Below are 19207 nucleotides of genomic sequence, written 5' to 3' on the forward strand. Positions count from 1 at the left end.
GATCCTGTTATTATCCCCATTTCATAGATGAACAAACTGAAGCAGCCAGAATTTAAATGATTTGTCCTAGGTTACACAACTTTTTAAGTGTCTGAACAAAATAATAATAATAAGTAACATTTACATAGCATTTTAATATGTGCTAGACACTGTGCTAAAAACACTTTGCAATTATTATCTCATTTGATCTTCTTAACTATCCTGGGTCTTGGTAATATTATTATTCCCATTTTACAGATGAAGGAATTAGACATTCAGAACTTAAGTGACTTATCTAGAGTAAAGTTTGCAAAACACTTTTACAAATATGACCTTATTTTATCCTCACAATTACTTTGGTACGTAAATGCCATTATTAGCCCCATTTTACAAATGGAGAGACTGGGGCAGGGAGGTTACGCTACTTGCTAACAAATGGCTAAGGGTAGATTTGAATACTGTTAATCTTGACCCCTAGACCAGAATTTTATCTACTGCACCACCCGATGCCTCTCTCCAACTCATCCTAGGCACAATGGGATGTCTCACAGTCTCTGCAAGCCATTGAAGGCTGCAGACCTGGAGACCAGAAATAATGTCATGTGAGGGAGAGGGAGATAACTGCAGAGAAATCCGGACAGATCTCTGTGAGAAACTCAGGAGGGGACAGGTCTGCTGGACGTTCAGAGAAGGCTTCTTGGAGCAGGGCTGGGGGACAGTGGGAGCAAAGGCAGGGGAGGGGGAGGAGGGTAGATGGGGGTGTGGGCAAGAGCACAGTTTTCCAGAGTAACTGAGAGCTACAAAGGATTAAGTCAGAGCCTGTCAAATTCTATTTATTCCTCCTTCAATAAAACACTTTCAATTTCTCTCCATTTTTCTCTGTTCAGACAAAGGTCTCTTATCTGGCTTCATCTATGGTCAAAGGAGGTGATTCCTATGAAGTTGTGCTCACCATCTCTTTGTTTATTCAAATGTTCCCAGCTGACATTTCAGATACACCTGCCACATACCAGGCCAGAGCGGCCCATATCTATAAGTGAGGTCATTGGAGAGCAGGTTGGCGTCAGATGTACAAGTCTCTTGAGGTCATCTTGTCTGACCTCCTGCCTCAGGCTAGGGGATCTGCCTCTAATCCTTCTGATCTGATACCCAGAGGAGGACATTGCATCCTCCCTCAGTGTCCCGTCCTGTTCTTTACTGTTAGTTCCAACTTTTCCCTGCAGAGACTCATGATTTTGAATTCAAGGTTTTGATTTAGAATTTGTGATGAATTTATAAATAAGATGCTGTCAGAGTTGTATTACACTGCCCATGATAAGTTTAGCCACAGTCTCTAATATTCAGGCAACATCTAAATTTGTACTCTTAATGTAGTTAATAATAGTCCAAAGAGGCTCTTTTGCTGTGGTCCCCCTGTCACTCTTCTACCCCTGAAACACAGTGACTTGCTAGATAATATATTTATATTTCCTGCTTAGAAGCTATTTAGCCTTAAACCACTCTAATTTTTTAAGCCTTTGGACAGCCTGAGAATGATATTTTTGTCCCATTCCCTGCCTCCTTTTTTCCTTTTCCTTTTTTCCCTTTTGTCCTTTCCAAACAAATCGCTTTCTTCCTTTACCTTCTCCCCTTGGACAGGATGTTCTTCCGATCCCTGTCCATTGTCCTGTTATGGGAACAGATGGGATCCTCCTCTATGCCAGAATTGCATTGATTTAGAGAGAAACAAACTGTTTATCTTAGGACTCCCTCTCCACGTCATGGAAGCGACTGGGTGGCTCAGTGGATAGAGAGCTAGGCCTGGAATCAGGAAAGTCTGAACTCAAATCTGGCCTCAGACACTAACTAGTGACGTTGGTCACTTAACCTCAGTTTGTCTTAATCCCTGGAGAAGGAAATGGCAAACTACTCCGATATCTTTGCCAAGAAAACCCCATGTCTAATATGAAAGATCAAATACGATTGAGCGACTGAACAACTCACTCCACTGTCTAGGAAACACACTCCACAGATTAGCCTTAGTACCATTTGAGCAAGACTCTTGGTGTCCCAATTCCCTCTGCCTTTTTTGCCCATGTCTTCCTCCCTAGACTTTTGATGCTGTTCCAGTGCCCCTTACCCTGTTCCAGAAGTGACCTAGCTAAGGGTAGGTGTTCTGTCATGAGAAACTACTTAAGAAGCTGCCCTTATTAACTCTTACCATGAAAAGAGTAAAAGCCCAATGAGTTCTCCTTCATGAGACACTAGCAGAGCAGTGAGCCATGTGGCTTAAGTGCAAACTAGTCCCCTTGGTGGGTTAGTTGGTTGGGGAGCCGAGTTGGTTAGAGAAAGGATTATATCATTGCATTGTTTTTCAGAAGAATCCAAAAGGAAAGGTCTTAAATGCCCAAAGAAAGCCAACTTTTAACTTTTTTCTGTTTCTATATAAAAGCCACAGGAAGGCTGAGCATTTTTCCTTATATTCAGGGAGAAAAAATAAGTGTCACTTCTGAATTTCCCCTGCCACCAGGTTAAGGCATTTATTCTTTTACAAAGCTCACCCAAGTACCTATGACTTAATGGGAAGGGGTATTGATCTGCTTTTCAGAAGGAAGATGGCTCTGTGAACCGAGACTTCAAGAAGACCAAAACAAAGGAACAAGTTACTGAAGCTTTCAGAGAATTCACTAAGGGAAACCGTAACATCCTGGTGAGTAGCATCCATCAGGGCTTCTCTTCCTGTAGGCTCCTTGAGGACAAGAAGTGTATTGATTGTTTTTCTTTATAGCCTCGCTGCCTCACAGAGTGCCTGAATGCCAGCAGGAATCGGTTCAGCACAGGGTCTCAATATTCATATTAGGAAAATAAAATAAGTCCTACTCAGTAGGCAGATACACTTATACTGTGTAATCTTATTGTACATTTTTCCCTGAAGTCCTTATTGTTTTAGGATGTAGATTTTAGCTCTAGAAGGACCTTAGATCATCTAGCTAATCTTCTTTGTCTTGCACAAAAGAAACTGAGGTCCTGGAAAGGGACTTGTCTAATAAGATTAAGCAGACTCTAAAAATTCATGGCTAGTAGATTTAGAACATTTCATTCTAAAGCTGAGTTAGTGTTTGTTGTGAGATGGTTCTGGAGGGGAAAATGAGGCAGGTGACCTTGCACAGCCCTCCTTCACTTAAATCCAATTCAATTGCTACCATGGCATCCCCTCTCTGATGTCATGGTCCTCTTGGAGAATGAAGAATAAACAACAGCAACAAGTCTTATGGATTCCTGTGTACTCCTGACTTCTTCCTTCTTCCTTCAGTCATTGGGTGTAAAGGGAGTATATCCAGAAAGAAAAAAAAAAAAGAAAAAGAAAAAAACAGATGTGAAAGAAGGCTTGAGAAGGAAGAGGCATAGATTAATTAGGTTTTTTTTTTTTCATTTTCTACTGGCCAGATAACTCAGAATACTCAGCAGGACATTGCATCCTCCCTCGAGCAATACTCAGAACCAGGCAGAGCACCAAGCCAGGGGCCAGAATGAGCTGAGTTCAAATTTGGCCACAGACACTCAGTAGCTATGTGACTCTGGCAAGACATTTAATCCCTTTTTTGTCTCAGTTCCTCATCTGTAAAATGGGAACTCATTAGAAAAGGAAAAGCCAAACTCCCTAGTATCTTTGCCAAGAAAACTCCATGGGGTCATGAAGAGGAGAGCACTACTGAACAACATATATGAGTATGTATGTATGTATGTACACATAGCTATATGATTCAGAAAAACTTTTAAGTGTCATATAAGTGTCGCCTCTGAGGATATGGATATATAAACGTGTGTACACACATACATGTTTATTATATATTTTATTGTGTGTATATAGACATACAATATGTATACATGTTTCTCACAAAAACTTTCAAGGGTCAAATAAGTGTCACTTTTTTATACATACACACAAAGATACACACATATATGTATTACACATGTACATACATATTGCTCAGAAATATTTTAAAGTACCATATGTTGCCTTTAATACATACACACACATTACTTGTATAATATTATATATGTACACATTTATGTTCAAGCTAATATGTAAGTACACACATATTGCTCAGAAAAACTTTAAAACTGCCATGTGTCACCTTTAAACATATACACATAGATATACACATATCACCTGTATATTATTATACCTGAATGCATTTATGTACAAGCTAACATGTATGTACACACATATTGCTCAGAAAACTTTCAAGTGTCATGAGTGCTACCTTTTATACATACACACATATCGTATATGTATGCATTTATGTACAAGCTGATTTGATCGGCCCAACAATCTTGGGATGTAAGTGCTGTTATTATCCCCATTTTACAGATGAGGAAACTTTTGAGATTGAGGAAACCCGTCCACAGTCACTGATCTAGGATTGATCTGAGGCAAGATAAGCATCCAAGTCTTGTTGAGGCAATTATGCTGTAGCGGATTTAGAATTGAGAAGGCTTGAGTTCGAAACCTGTCAGCCCATTACTGGATGGGTAGACCTGGGCAAGTCACTCAATTTCTCTGAGACTTAGTCTCCTCACCTATAAAAAAAGATAAAATAACAGAGTTAGGATCAAATAAAATCAAGTATGTGAAGTGCTTTAAAACTCTTAAAGGTATAATGTGAATGTCAGCTATTATTACTATTCCTGACTCTAGAGTCCGGTGCTCTGTCCACTAGAATGCCTCTGGTATTCTCTGTAGTCAAAGAACTTGGATCCAAATTTGATTATGGCCTGCCTTACCTTGAACAAGACCCTCATGGTCTGTCTCCTCCTTGCAGGACCAAGAGGGTGACCACTGGCCTCTGAGGCCCTTTTCTGCCCTTGTTCCACAAGCTATTGATTCTGGGCCTGGCTGAAGTCCTGCTACTGGTGTCTTGTGGGGATCTCCCTGTCCCCTTTTTGCTCCAAGGCCACCCGTGGCAAACTGTGGCCCTGCCAGCTGGTACCAGGGCAGGCAACAGAATTTGCTTTGACTCCGCCTGACCTGCATTGTCATGGGCTCCTTTTCCAACAGCTCTTGAGTTGTCCGGGGAGTAATGGTTCTGTTCCTTAGCAATGTCAGCTCAGAGAGCCGGGTGCTTCCCCCCCTACTGCCCCAATAGCGTGACTCAATGGGGTTTGTTCTTGGTTTTGTGAACTCCCTGGAGCCTCTGGCCCAGGTCCCCTGCCAAGTTGCGTCACTGTGTACAGATGGGCATCAAGTAACTTTACCCAAGTGTGTGACAGCATCCCACAGGGAACCTGTTATCCTGAGTACATTAGACCAATGAGCTTGGCCAGCGTTTTCCAGGGGGACTGAGGCAGTGGGGGGCTGGCTAGGGATGTGGGGGTTCTTCAGGAGCCCATCCCACCTCACCAAGGAACCAAACGCCAGGGGCAGGAGTTCGAGTTGTGATGCTCTTCGTCCCTTTGCCTGCCCTTTTAGAAATGGGGCACTAAGCTGTTTTCCTCATCGAGTTTTAAAGATTTAACTAGATTAAACATGCAGACATTTCAGAGTGAATGCAGCATGACTTAATAGGTGGTGGAAGGTAAAATGTGATGGAGAGGGAGCAGCACTAGTATCCTCCTGTTCCCAAAAAAGTGGAGGAAAAGCCCCTCATCAGGCAGTCCCAAAGACCCACCAGTAAGTTATTTAACAACTCTGATTCTAAGTTTCCCCAACTGTAAGATGAACTGTGTAGACTAGATCAAGGATTCACAATCTTTTTAGGTGCTACCACCTAGACTTCTGTGGCAGTCTGGTAGAACCTCTCTTCAAAATATTTTTAATGCATAATATAAAATTTACAAAGGAAATCAGTTATATTAAAGTAAAGAGAGAGTTTTTGTTTTCCCCATCCCATTTCTTGACCCCCTGAGATCCCCTTTCCAGGTTAAGAAGTAAAAGTCCCCCTTCTACTCCAAAATGATATGATTGTAATGAATTTTATGAGTTTTGAAACTCCTCAGGGGCACTTAACAACTTGTGTTTTTTTCTGCTTCCAGATTTGTTACCGGGACCGACTGAAAGACATTCGTGCCACCTTAGAAATCTCACCGTTCTTCAAGTGCCACGAGGTGGGTAGACTGCCCTTTTAGTCTTTTGTGATTCTTTCTCATTTTTTTCCCTTTTTGATCTGATATTTCTTGTGCAGCATGATAACTGTGGAAATATATGTAGAAGCATTGCACATGTTTATATATATATATATATATTGGATTACTTGTCATCTAGGAGAGGAAGTGGGAGGAAGGGGGGGGAAATTTGGAACACAAGGTTTTGCAAGGGTGAATGTTGAAAACTATCTATGCATATATTTTGAAAATAAAGAGCTTTAAAAAAAAAGAAAAGAAAGAAGCTGGAGGGGCAGCTAGGTGGCTAGAACATTAGCCCTGGAATCAGGAGGATCTGAGTTCATATTTCATTATATTGCCTCAACATTTTTTTTTTAAAAGAAAGGTAAGTCGTTCCCTCCAGGAACCCCTGCCAGAGCAGACATGTTCTCAAAGAAGGGGCATTCCAGCCCTCTTAAAAACTAGAGACCAGAATGACTGGAATTAGCCTGAAAAGCCCCCATGATGGCAAGGAGCCCAGAAAAACCGAAGAAGCGATACTTATCTGGGCAAAGAGGCAAGTCCCAGGGAGTGAAGTCCCAGGCGCCAAGAGACCCGGGGTGTTCCTTCCTTTCCCCCACAAGCTCACCCTGAGGAATGTAGACAGCCTGGCTTGCTTCAGAGAGCTACAACTGCAGCTTACATTAGCTTGACTGGCTGGGAGTGGTGGTGGTCAGGGCTGCGGGACGGTAAAAGAGACCAGATCCTGGCTATAGCATCCCCAGGTTCTGAGATTGTGAATCTCTGACCCCACTTTATTCTTGGTTAGCCGCTTTTGGTGTGAGGAGCTGAAGATGAGGCAGCCTGTGAAGGGAGAACCCAAGTTCAGACAGTGACTGCTGCTTGCCACCTGAGTCAGGTCACCTCATATTTCTGGACCTCAGTTTCCCTATCTGTGCCTTTTGCCTCTTTTTGTTCGGCGCATAGTAGGCACTTAATAAATGTTGTTTAATTGATCCTAAGGAGGACTTGTGATTCACTCTCCCTGAGCCAAGCTGCTATATCTTCCCTTAGGGCATCTCTCTTCAGGTAGGTATAGGGAGGTACAGGTATAGGTATCCCTCAGGCCAGCATTGCATCTGAAGCATCACTCTCTCCACCAGTGAGGAGGCTTGAACCCAGACTACATTGGTAATATGAGAGGGTTGGACTAAAGTCTCTTTCAGCTTTGTACCCTCAAAATCTCCATCCAACCTGCTTTTTCCTACTCCTCACAGATACTAACTATGCCCACAGATGATGGGAACCTGAGCAGAAGTGCTGTGGATATTTCCCTTTTTTTTTCTTCAATAGTAATTACAGTTTTCAGCATTTTTTTCCCTGAGGCAATTGGGGTTAAGTGACTTGCCCAGGGTCACACAGCTAGGATGTGTTAAGTGTCTGAGATCAGATTTGAACTCGGGTCCTCCTAATTTCAGGGCTGGTACTCTATCCACTGCGCCACCTAACTGCCCCTCAGCATTTACTTTTATAAGATTTTGAATTCCAGTTTTTTTTTCCTCCTTTCCTCCCTCGCTCCATCCCCAAGATAGCAAGCAATCTGATATAGGTTATACTTGTACAATCATTTTATTTTTTGAAATAATTATAACTTTTTTTGACAGTACATATGCATGGGTAATTTTTTACAACATTTTCCCTTCCATTCATTTCTATTCCAATTTTTCCCTTCTCTTCCTCATCCCCTCCCCTAGATGGCAGGCAGTCTTATATATTGTACAATCATTTTAAACATATTTGTCATGTTATGAAAGAAAAATCAGAACAAAGGGGTAAAAAACATGAGAAAGAAAAAGAACAAGAAAAAAATGAAAATAGTATGCTTTGGTCCACATTCAATCTTCATAGTTCTCTCTCTGGACGCAGTTAGTATTTTCCATCCCAAGTTAGAATTGTCTTTGGATCACTGCGTTGCTTAGAAGAACTTAGTCTGTTATAGTTGATTATTGCACTGTTATTGTTCTCCTGGTTCTGCTTACTTCATTCAGCATCAGGTCGTTTAAGTCTTTCCAGGTTTTTCTGAAATCTGCCTGCTCATCATTCTTATAGAATAGTAATATTCCATTACATTCATATACCACAACTCATTCAACCATTCCCCAATTGATGGCCATCCACCCAAGCTGTGAGCATTTCTATGAATAGTTTAGCTTGGGGGCTTTGGGATCCAGACTTGGGCTCCACTGACCTTCGGTCTCAGCAGCCCAGGGGTGAGGTCAGGACTGCAGAATTCTCTCTTGTCCCTGGGTCCCTTCTTCACTAGAGTCATTCAGAATTTCCCAGATCATCACCACCTCCAGAAGAGTCCAGCAGGCAGGAATGTTTTTATGTTGTGGGCGGTCTTTTCTTTCTCCTTCACCCACAGCCATAGCTTCTGATAAGATGCTAAAGGTCACCATTCATTCTTCCTGGCTGAAACTCTCTGTCCCTTGCCTTTCCAGGTCACACCTCCTAGAAAACAGATATTTGTTATGTCCCCTTCCTCTTCCCCTCAGAAAAAAAAAAAAAAAAAAAAAAAAAAAAAAAAAAAAAAAAAGGTCTACAAAGCAACACTCTGCTGGACCTGCTGTCTGGCTGCCCTCCACCCCACCTCATTCCTTAAATCCATCCATGAGCTAGGCAGCCAGGCCCCTGAGGGTTGGGGGCGGAGGGGAGAGGGAGAAGAGGAGAGACTCACAGAACTAGGAATTCCCAGCTCAGTCTGCTGGAAATGTCCCTTGGCAGAATTTCCTAAGTAGACCAAAAAATGCAGACCCTGGCTGTGCCCCAGCTTAGCTAGTCTGGAATTATCTCCTGGAACAAGTGAATCTGTTCAGCCCTCCCTGCCCTTTCCATTAGCTCTTCAGACTCAATGCCAACCGTCTTGTACCAGCATGGCCAACCTGGTGCTTTCTATGGCAGTCTTTCCCTTCTTTTTCTCCACACCTGTTACTTTGTTCTTAGACAATGAGTGAGGCTGCCTGTTGGCCCTTCTCTTCCTCAGCAGTCTGTATCCTGTGGGGAATGGGGGAAGAGATCTCCCCAGATTGAGATGAATGCCTGAGAAAGCTGGAACATACTTGGATGACTTCCCCCATGGGGTTCTGTCCTTTGGAAGCTATAGGGTGTAGCATAGGTGAGCCCATAAGATTCCTTCCAGTCTGAATCTATTTTATTTTTTATTTATTAAAACTTTTTTATTTCAAAACATATGCATGTTGTGTAACATCAATCTTTGCAAAGCTTTCTGTTCCAACGTTTTCCCTCCTTCCCCTCCCCTAGCTGGCAGGTAGTCCAATACATGTTAAATATGTTAAAATATATGTTAAATCCAATGTATGTATACATATGTATACAGTTAGTTTAGATCTATTTTCTGTGAAAAGAGTGGAAGGAGATTGTAAGCAAGTCCCTGCCCCTGGGTCTTTGTCCAGTATCTCATGCTATTTCTTGGTATTATCATCATTATTCTAACAATAACCATTATTAATAGCTAATAATAACAGCTGACATATAGTGTTTACTGTATGCCAGACACTGTGCTGAGCACTTTATAATTATTATCTCATTTGATACTTACAATAAAGGGCAGCTAGATTGCTCAGTGGATCTAGAGCACCAGGGTTGGAGGACCTGAATTCAAATTTGCTCTCAGACTCTGCTGTGTGACCCAGAACAAGTCATTTAACCCCATCACCTTACCAAAAAAGAAAAAGAAAAAAAAAAAAGGTGCAATAATCCTGGGAGGTAGGTGCTAGTATTATCTTCATTTTACAGAGGAAATTTAGGGTGTGGTGGTGAGTGGGTGTGAGCTCCTTACCAAGTACCGACAAGAGGAGGTGAAATAGTTTGGCTTTGTAATAATGAGCCAGAAGTATTCCCTAAGCAGATAAGGAAACTGAGGCCCAGAGAGACAGGTAGCAAACCTCTCACTTACAAACCAGTGGGCTTTCCTATTTCACCCACTTAGTTAAGTCTCATGGTTCAGATTCACATTCTGTCCAGGCTGACAGTCTCTAAGAATGGGGTGCAGAGCATTTCCAATTCCCTTTTCCTCCCTTCTCCTGACCTTGGAGGTAAGGATTTCCCTTCCTGGAATCTACCTTGGGGAAGAGCATTTCGGGTAATTCCTTCCAGTTTGCACACTCCAGAGGGCCTCTGGAATGTGCATTGGTACAGCTCAGGGGCTTAGCAAATTGTTGATCTGCTTCTGGAGCAGTTGATGGTCTTTTATTTTAAATGCATTCCTGCACCACTGGGCAACTCACTTGGAGATGGGATTGGGGTGAACAGGGCAAAGCTGGTGGGACCAGAACTGGGGAAGGGGGGAAAAAAACAAAGAACCTCCTCCAGTTCCCTCAGTTTTGCCTCAGTGGCTGAGCATGGGGGAAACCTCCAACTTCACGGGCCCTCTTGGGATCTCTCAGCAGGAGGGTGAGGGTGAGGGCTGCCCAAGCTGCACACAGCCCTAGGGGAATGCAGTCCTGCTGACACAAGTAGGGGGCAGGTGCCAGAAATAAAGCAAAGTGTGTAGGGAGGACGGGAATGCAACCTAACCCGCTAGAGCCATCCTGGGCCTGGCCAATGTGGATAAATGCCATTGTGCAGTTCCCGGTGGGGGAGAAATAGGAGGAGATGGTGAGGGAGGGAAATGCCTTTTTAATTCCTTCTTTAAAATTATCCAGACCTTTGGGAGTTCAAGCTTTTATGGCATGCACTGAGCTTCGCTGTAACTTGGAGATTGTGTGTGTGTGTGTGTGTGTGTGTGTGTGTGCGCACGCGTGTGTGTAAAATACTCTTCTTCCTCACTTCTCTTGCTTCCTCTCACCTGACCCAAACCTGGAGTTATTTATACAGCAAGGCTAGGTTACACTTATTTTTAAGCCCCCAAATAAGTACATCCTCCCTTGGAAGAGGATATTCCCAGGTTTCTTTCCCCTTTACTTACTCAATAGCAATGGACCTCAAATCCTGTAAGATATTCTCCAGCTAAGTCCCGCCCCCCCATCCCTATCTAAGACCCTCTTTGCCCCTGCCTTGTCATAGTGAAACACTTGTACATATGCTCCAGGAGGGGGAGCAGGGTGCAGCTGTAAATTGTGAGATATGAGATGATTGAGGGGCCCTCACATTACTTTGCCTGGCCCTCAAAGGACTCCCTCCTACAGTGGTATCTGATATTTCGGTCTTTGAAGCCCACTCTCTGTCCTACTTTCTCTATTGTATTTTATATCCCCTCTTTTTCTATCCCTCCAGGTCCATCCCTTCTTTGCCAGATCCCTGGTGCTCTTCTAATGGCTGACTTCCTCTTCCTGAGGATGAACCAATTAGGTGTTAGGGAAAGCAAATATGAAAAGCTACTTCTGAAACTCCATTCAAGAAGCTTCCATTCTATAGGGGCATGCAACATGTCCACATTAAATTACAAATCAAATAAGCATATACAAAAATTTGCATGTATATATATATATATATTTAAAACAGATACATTAACTTAAATAAATACATAAAAATAAAAAATAATTAAATAAACAAATATGTTAAATAATTAACATATGTATAACATAACATATATATTATAATTTATATGTGATATATATAAATATATGAATTACTGTATATTATAATACAATGTCATATATAATATAATATATACAATTATAATACAAATATATTTTTGTATATGCAATATAAAATCCCATATACAAATATATACAATGTAATATAATACAATACAATATTATAATATAATATTGCATATTGTACAATATAATACAATATATTGTATTATATATCATAATACAATATATTACAATATAACATAACATTATACAATATAATACAATAATAAAGTGAAATAATTTGAAGAGGTTGATACTTGTATCAGGAAAGGTCTCAGGAGATGCCATTTGAGCTGAGTTTCGAAGTCAGCTAGGTTTCTAAGAGATGCAAATGAAGACAGAGAAAAAAATTCTAGGTGTGAAGAATAATCTAGTGGAAGCATGGAGTGTTGGGTGTGAATTAGTAAGAAAGCTAGTTTGTCTGGGCTGTAGAATGTATGAAGGGAAATGATGCATAATGAGGCCAGATAGGTAGATTGTTAGACAGAGTTTGAAGGACTTTAGTTTTAATCCAGAGACAACAGGAAACCACGTGAGATAATTGCTATATCATATATGGTTGTTTTTTTTTTTTTGGTTGTTTTTTGCTTTTTTTTTTTTTTTCTGAAGCAATTGAAGTTAAGAGACTTGCCCAGGGTCACACAGCTAGGAAGTATGAAGTGTCTGAGATGAGATTATGCTTTTAAAGCAGCCGACTTTTTTTTTTTTTAATACCATTGATTGGTAGAAAACCTGGCACTTTTTTTGTAGGTTTTTCCCATAACTCTTCTGAGTAAGAGTATTGCATGTTTAGCTGGGATGAGTGATGAGGACACAGAGAGAAGGCAGAATTACTATCTGAGCTTCTTAAGAAAGTCAGGTCACTGAAAAGTTTCACTGAGGTGGAAATAGTTTACAAGAACTTCTTGAATTCATTGCATAGACAGTGTAGCACGCAGCTCAGAACCAAGGGCCAGTGTGGGTTTACTGGAAGGACTTTGGAGGTCAGGTGGTCCGACCCCCGCCCCGCGCAGACATCACAGACAGGTAGTCTTACATGATCTGAGAACGAAGGCTAGTGACGGGGAATTCACCAGCGCATTTAGCTTCATGGGGAAGTCCATTTCATTTTCAGCCAATTCTTAGTTCTTGAAAAATCCTCCCTCCCTCCCGCCAACCCACTTTTCAACCTATTGCTCTCCAAAGTTATTCAGAGCAAGCTTAATCGCTCTTCCACATGGCATCCGACCAGATAGTTGAAATGAGGAAGCCAGCTGTCGTGTCCGTTGGAGTCTTTTCCCCTCGGAGACAAACATCCCCTCTCTTCCCTCCCATGGCAAGGGATGGAGTCCGAGCCTTAGCCACCCATCATCTGAGGAATGAGTCAGGAGGGACTGATCGTGTGAGCTGAGTAAAGCAGCTTCTTTAATTCTGAAAACCAGGTGGCCTTTAACCCAAGGTCTCATTTTTTATTTTATTTTTTTGGGTGTTGACTCATGTTGAACCTTGCAATTCACTAAAGCCAGCGAAGATAAGAATGTTAAAAACAAAGTGACATGTCTCAATATTCCCTTCATGAGCCCTAAGAATTAAGCTCCTGATATAAAAAGGAGAGTCCTGGGGGACCAAAAAAAAGTCAATGAGTGTGGGTTTTATTTCTCTCTCTCTCTTTCTCCCTTCTGCAGGTCATTGGCAGCTCTCTGCTCTTCATCCATGACAAAAAAGAGCAAGCCAAAGTATGGATGATTGACTTTGGAAAAACCACGCCCCTTCCGGAAGGACAGACCCTTCAGCACAACATCCCTTGGCAGGAAGGAAATCGAGAAGATGGTTACCTCTCAGGACTGGACAATCTCATTGACATCTTAACAGAAATGTCTCAGAGCGAGGCCCTCCCCTGAGAACCATTTTCCCCCCTCCTCCTCACTCTCAGTTTTCTCTCCCCTGCTATCTGGATTCTAGAACTGACTCCCAAATTGCACTAAAAGACACTTTCTAGAGGAGGAGAAGAGAGAGAGACAGAGACAGAGACAGAGATTTCTAAGCTTTCTCTTGTACATGAGTTTGTGTTTGGAGCTTGGGCTGTTGCTTTTGTTTTGTTTTCTTGTAAATAGAATTCTATTCCAGAACAACAATAACAACAACAACAACAAAAGTTCAGGTTGAGGTTTGAGTTCCTGTAGAAAAGGATCCATTTGGTTTCTAAGGGGTAGGGGAGAAGGTGACTGACTAGTCCCATGATCCTTATAAAGCATCTTTTAGCTTGTCCCAGCCAGATTAATGCAAGCTTTGAATACTACATTTTATCCTCCACCATCCTCCAGACTAACGTGTTCTTTCATTCTCGCTAAAGGGAAAAATCAGTGCAGAAATTCCTGCTTTCGTAAGAGAGGACACTCTTTGCCCTTAAGAGACAGCACTAAATCCATCAGCAGCCACTCTATGGAGGGAGTCCCCAGCAAAAGCAATGGCAAGGAATCAAGCTTGTCTATGGAGACTTGCTTCCATCTAGTGGCTATTTTGAGTAATACTTGCTCTTCTGAGCAATTTCTATCTTGTGTAAGAGACTCAATTTTTTTATAATGACAACCACTTTTAAGAACCTGGAATAAACAGCCTTAGGGTCTCTGGAAGACTTAGAGCAGATCCCTTGATCCCACCTCCAGTTTGAAACTTAATCTTTGGGGAAGTGGAGCCATAGTATTTCTGGGTTCAGTGACAATATTTTTGGGGGAAGGATTAGTTCTTTCTATACCATGCTGGAAATTCCATATAATTCTCCCAAGATCTCCATAGCCAGAGCTTATTTCTGATCTGTTTTTCCAATCTAGGCCAATTTGCCCATCCTTCCTAAGGCAGTCTGGTGACTTAAGGGGCTCCCCATATTGGTGTCAGACTTAATGTGGACTTCAGCTTTTTAGCTCTTCAATAAGCGTATTCCTAGAAGGAATCAGTTCAATCCATATTGAACACAACCTTTCAAGGCATTTAATTTTCCTTCCTCCCAAACTTTCTTCCTCTTTGTATTCTTCTCTGTCTCCATCTTTAAGTTAATCCTCCATGAAACTGAAACATGGGGGTTGGAGTTGTTTAGTTGGAGTATTTGGGGGAGAGAGGAAAAGCTTCATGTGGAGATTCTTTAGCCCATGGAAAAAATATCAGGACGTTCTCAGAAAATTTCTGTCTGACAGAGGAGGCCTTGAGTCTCCATTCCTTCAGGTTCTCTGTCTTTCATACCTTCCATTCCAAACCCTTCCTTTTCTCCAACTGCAGTCAGCACCATCTACCACATGTGCAGGAGGTATTTTAACTAAGCACCCTTAGTTCTAGAGGTCTGAAACTGATAGTTGAGGAGATTTTTGGAAGGTGTTTTGCATAGAGGAATCACAATATCTTTGTATTATTATTGTCACTTTTTTCCAAGAGATAGAGACAGATAAACAGACAAAAAGACAGACAGAGAGAGAGAGAGAGAGAGAGAGAGAGAGAGAGAGAGAGAGAGAGAGAGAGAGAGAGAGAGAGAGAGAAGAATGAGGGCTCACTATCTGTAGTGTGTGTTCAGCATTGGATTTCTGTGATGGAAATTGTCTAGGATGAGAAATTCCTGAATCTGGAAGTTGTCTGATGATTTATCACCTTCCCCTACTCACCAGGATCCTTTAGGAGAAGATGGGCCTAGCTGTGACATCTTCTATATGGACATATGTATATTTACCTTTTTCCTAACTGGGAAGTTATCAGGAGGTATCTTGTTAGAATGATTAGAAGAGAGACAATGTGGAGATGTCCAAGGGGACCTATAAAAAGATTTTAAATTTTTATAGATTTTGTTGAACAGAGGTGAGCTCATGGATAACTAATTCATTACCTCTCTCCTTCTGCCCCAGCAAAGAAAAACCCTATGATATGCATGTCAACTGCTGTAGTTTACAGGGGGTTCTAAGAGCCAAGAACAGCTCTTGGTCTTATTAGGAATTTTTAATGGGGACTTTGAGCAATTCTTGGCTGAGATAGCTAGTAAGTGGGGTTCCAAAGAGGTAATCAGTCAATCAACAAATAATTGTTAATGCTTATTCCTCCCACACAACTATAGCTCATTAATTCAAACCCTACTAACCTAGAATTCCTGTTAATTCAGATCCAGCCCAGATGGGCTGGCTGAAGTTTACTTTTATATTATATAGGAAAGAAAAGGTTTGGTTGGCAAATTAATAGTTTAAACAAGATCTAAGGAGATATTGATATTTAACACACTTAAGAGTAGGGTTTGGGCTTTATTTTTATTTTGTTTTCTTGTAAATAGAATTATATGCTAGGGCAACTATAAAAAAGGCCTAAATTCAGGTTTGAGTCCTTGTATAAAAGAATCCATTTGGCCTTTAAGGGATAAGGGAGATAATAACTGGCCCTGTGGTCCTCAAAGCATCTTTTAGCTTATCCCAGCCTGATTAATGCAAGTTTTTGAATACTATTTTTTATTCTCTACTTCAAAAAATTTTAGCAGCCCCAATTATGTGTAGATTATGTGCTAGGAGAAAAAAACTACTTTTTTTGGTGAGGCAGTTGAAGTTAAGTTATTTGCCCAGCATCACACAGCCAGTAAATGTTAAGTGTCTGAGATTAGATATAAACTCAAGTCCTCCAGATTTCAGGACAGGTGTCTTATCCACTGGGCCATCTAGCTTCCCCCAAAATGAAATTTCTTAAAGGTTACTCCTTAAAGTAGGTCCCTCAGGATCTCTCCTTGGCTGTGCCTCATCAGCCATGAGTTTGGGTCCTTGAAAAGAGCAAAACTTAATTTCTTTCAAATTATCCTATGGTTGAGATTTTCCATTGTTGAGAATGGTTCTTCACCCAACACCCAGTTCCTTTTCTCCCTAATCCAAGTTGCTGAGGTTTATACTGGTTTTCTAAGTTTCAGATTCATACTTTACCCTCCTTCCTTTTTAAAAATCATCACATCCCCTTTTTTATCAGTCTTCCATGCTGCAAAGGAGCCCTAGAATGGAAAATCCAGAAAATTTTCTTTCCTCTCCTCACAGACTTCAGTGCCTAATCACAGTCTTTTAATTAGGGTCTTTGACATCTAGGGACAGCAGGAAAAATTGCTAAGTTGTACGTATATATGTTATTCCCTTGCCATTTTTTCCTTTAATAAGACTATAGCAGATAAGACAAATCTTCTTACTTTTCTAAATTATATGAGATTCAGTACTAATTTGTCCGCACTGTTGAGCTTTTATCCAAGTTTTATCCCTAGCTGCTTTAGGTGGATTTGCCCCTAGTGTCATGGAAGAAAAATTTTAAATTATATTTATTTTGTGTTGGGTTTTTTTTTAATTGCACAAAACACTAAGTTCATGTAAGTTTGTTTTGGGTTTTTTTTTTTTAAAGCTTTTTGTCCTTTCTAAACTTACTTTCTCAGCTTTTTTGGAAAGGGCTTAGAAGTAACCTTCATGCATTTTTGTCAAGTTCTCTTTTCCTGTTTTTTTGCCTGTATTTAGCATTGCTTCTCTCTAGACATAGTTAGCCTCCACATGTATATAAACCAGGCCTTAGCTTTATGAGTTTCATAAAAAAGCAGGTTGTTCATTCCCAATGTTGGTGCCTTCTCTTTTGGCCAAGAGCCCTCGTGCCACAAAGGCCTCTCCTTGTTCCTACCACCCTCTGCCTGGTCATTAGATAAAAATGCAAACTGTCCTAAAACACCAGCACATAGTGCCTGTATGAAAAGCAACCTGTAACTTTCTAAATAAAGGTATATGGAAACCATTGAAAGGGTCTCTCTGGTGTGTCTCTTTTGTAAAGGAAATAGGTGTGTTGTGTTGTGTTGGGGTAGGTGATTTGTAGAAATAAGTCCAGTTCTCTGACTTTATGAGAACTGAGGCCTGATTTGTCCAAGACCACAAAGCTAGTAAATGATATGTCCCCAATTCACATTAATATTTTCTGACTTCAAAGGCTGCTTTTTTCCCCACCACTCTAGTTCCTTGACTGTCTCCAGTGATGGTGATAAACCTGATTTGTATTATTAAAAACTGTACAATTTATATATAACAAATCTTTTTGAATCTAGTATTTTCTAGTGATTTTTCCACAAAACTTTAGAAAATTATTTATGTGATTGATTAGAGAAATGTAAATTAAAACAACTCTGAGGTACTATCTCAGATTGACTAGTATGACAGGAAAGGAAAATAATAAATGTTGGAGGGGATGTGGGAAAACTGGAACCTAGTACACTGTTGGTGGAATTGTGAACTGATCCCAGCTATTCTGGAAAGCTGTTTGGAACTATGCCCAAAGGGGTATAAAACTAAGCCCTTTAGTTCAGTAACGTCCTTTACTGGGTCTGTATCCTAAAGAGATAAAAAATGGGAGGGGGGGAAGGACTTATTTGTACAAAAATGTTTATAGCAGCTCCTTTTATAGTGGCCAAGAATTAGGGATTTAGGGGATGTTCATCAATTAGGGAATGGCTGAACAAATTGTGATAAATGATTATGTTGCAATACTATTGCACTATAAGAAATAATGAGCAGGCTGATTTCAGAAAAATCTTGGAAGTCTTATATGAACAGATGCAGAATGAAGTGAACAGAACCAGGAGAACATTATACACAGTAATAACTATATTGTATTATGAGCAACTGTGGATGGCTAACAGCTCTTTTCAGCAATAAAATGATCCAAGATAGTACCAAAGGACTGATGATGAAAACTGCTATCTGTCTCCAAAGGAAGAACTGATGGCATCTGAATACAGGCCAAAGCTTACTATTTTTTGTTTACTTCCCCGCTTTCATTTTTTGTGTTTTGAGTTTTCTTCCAAAATTACTAATATGAAAATATGTTTTACATGATTACACATATGTAAGATATATCAAATAGCTTATCGTCTCAGGGAAGAGAAGAAGAAAGGATAGAATTTGGAACACCAAACTTAAAACTGTTTTTACCTGTAATTGGGGGAAATATAATTTAAAATTGTTTTTACATGTAATTGGGGGAAAATAAAATGTTATTAAAATTATTTAAAATTGATAGGAGTAATATATAACTTGGCCAAGACCTGAGAGATTAGTTTATTCAAAGTTTGCTTCCCTTTTAACAAAGAAACCGTGGCTTCAGAAAGATTAATCCACCTGTTCAAAGCCACACAGCAAGGAGCATAGCCAGAACCAGTTTGATATTTCAGCATGGTGTTCTTTCCAGTATCCCACAGCCCTAAGGAACAAACTTGTCTGATTCTTCATTCTCACCACTCTTTAAAAAGAAAATTACACTTTTACTCTGAATTTAAGCAAATGCCGAGATAAAATGAGCATTTGTACATTCAACGTAGAAAAGGAAAGGATTATACATGAAACTGAATCTCCTTATCACTTTCCCAAGTATTTTCTGCCAAAGGAACTAACAAGTGAAAATATGATTAAAAGGCAAGCAGCAAAAAACCCCAGTTAGTATATTGGATATTTACTGTTTCTGTATTGTGCTTCACATTTCTACGCTGGATTCCTTGTCTT

General features: G+C 40.6%; 1 protein-coding gene across 1 annotated transcript in view; it reads left to right on the forward strand.

Annotated features, from left to right (window-relative positions):
* Positions 1–17453, forward strand: part of LOC141539598 (inositol-trisphosphate 3-kinase B-like) — a 19176-nt gene extending 1723 nt beyond the window's left edge. Inside the window, exons 2-4 of the mRNA XM_074262602.1 lie at positions 2567–2668; positions 5995–6066; positions 13367–17453. Of these exons, the coding sequence (XP_074118703.1) occupies positions 2567–2668; positions 5995–6066; positions 13367–13582 (390 nt within the window). The 3' untranslated portion in view covers positions 13583–17453. The remainder of the gene's footprint in view (positions 1–2566; positions 2669–5994; positions 6067–13366) is intronic.
* The last annotated feature ends 1754 nt before the right edge of the window (positions 17454–19207 follow it).

Source organism: Sminthopsis crassicaudata, chromosome 4 (assembly GCF_048593235.1).
Source record: "Sminthopsis crassicaudata isolate SCR6 chromosome 4, ASM4859323v1, whole genome shotgun sequence".
NCBI lineage: Eukaryota > Metazoa > Chordata > Mammalia > Dasyuromorphia > Dasyuridae > Sminthopsis > Sminthopsis crassicaudata.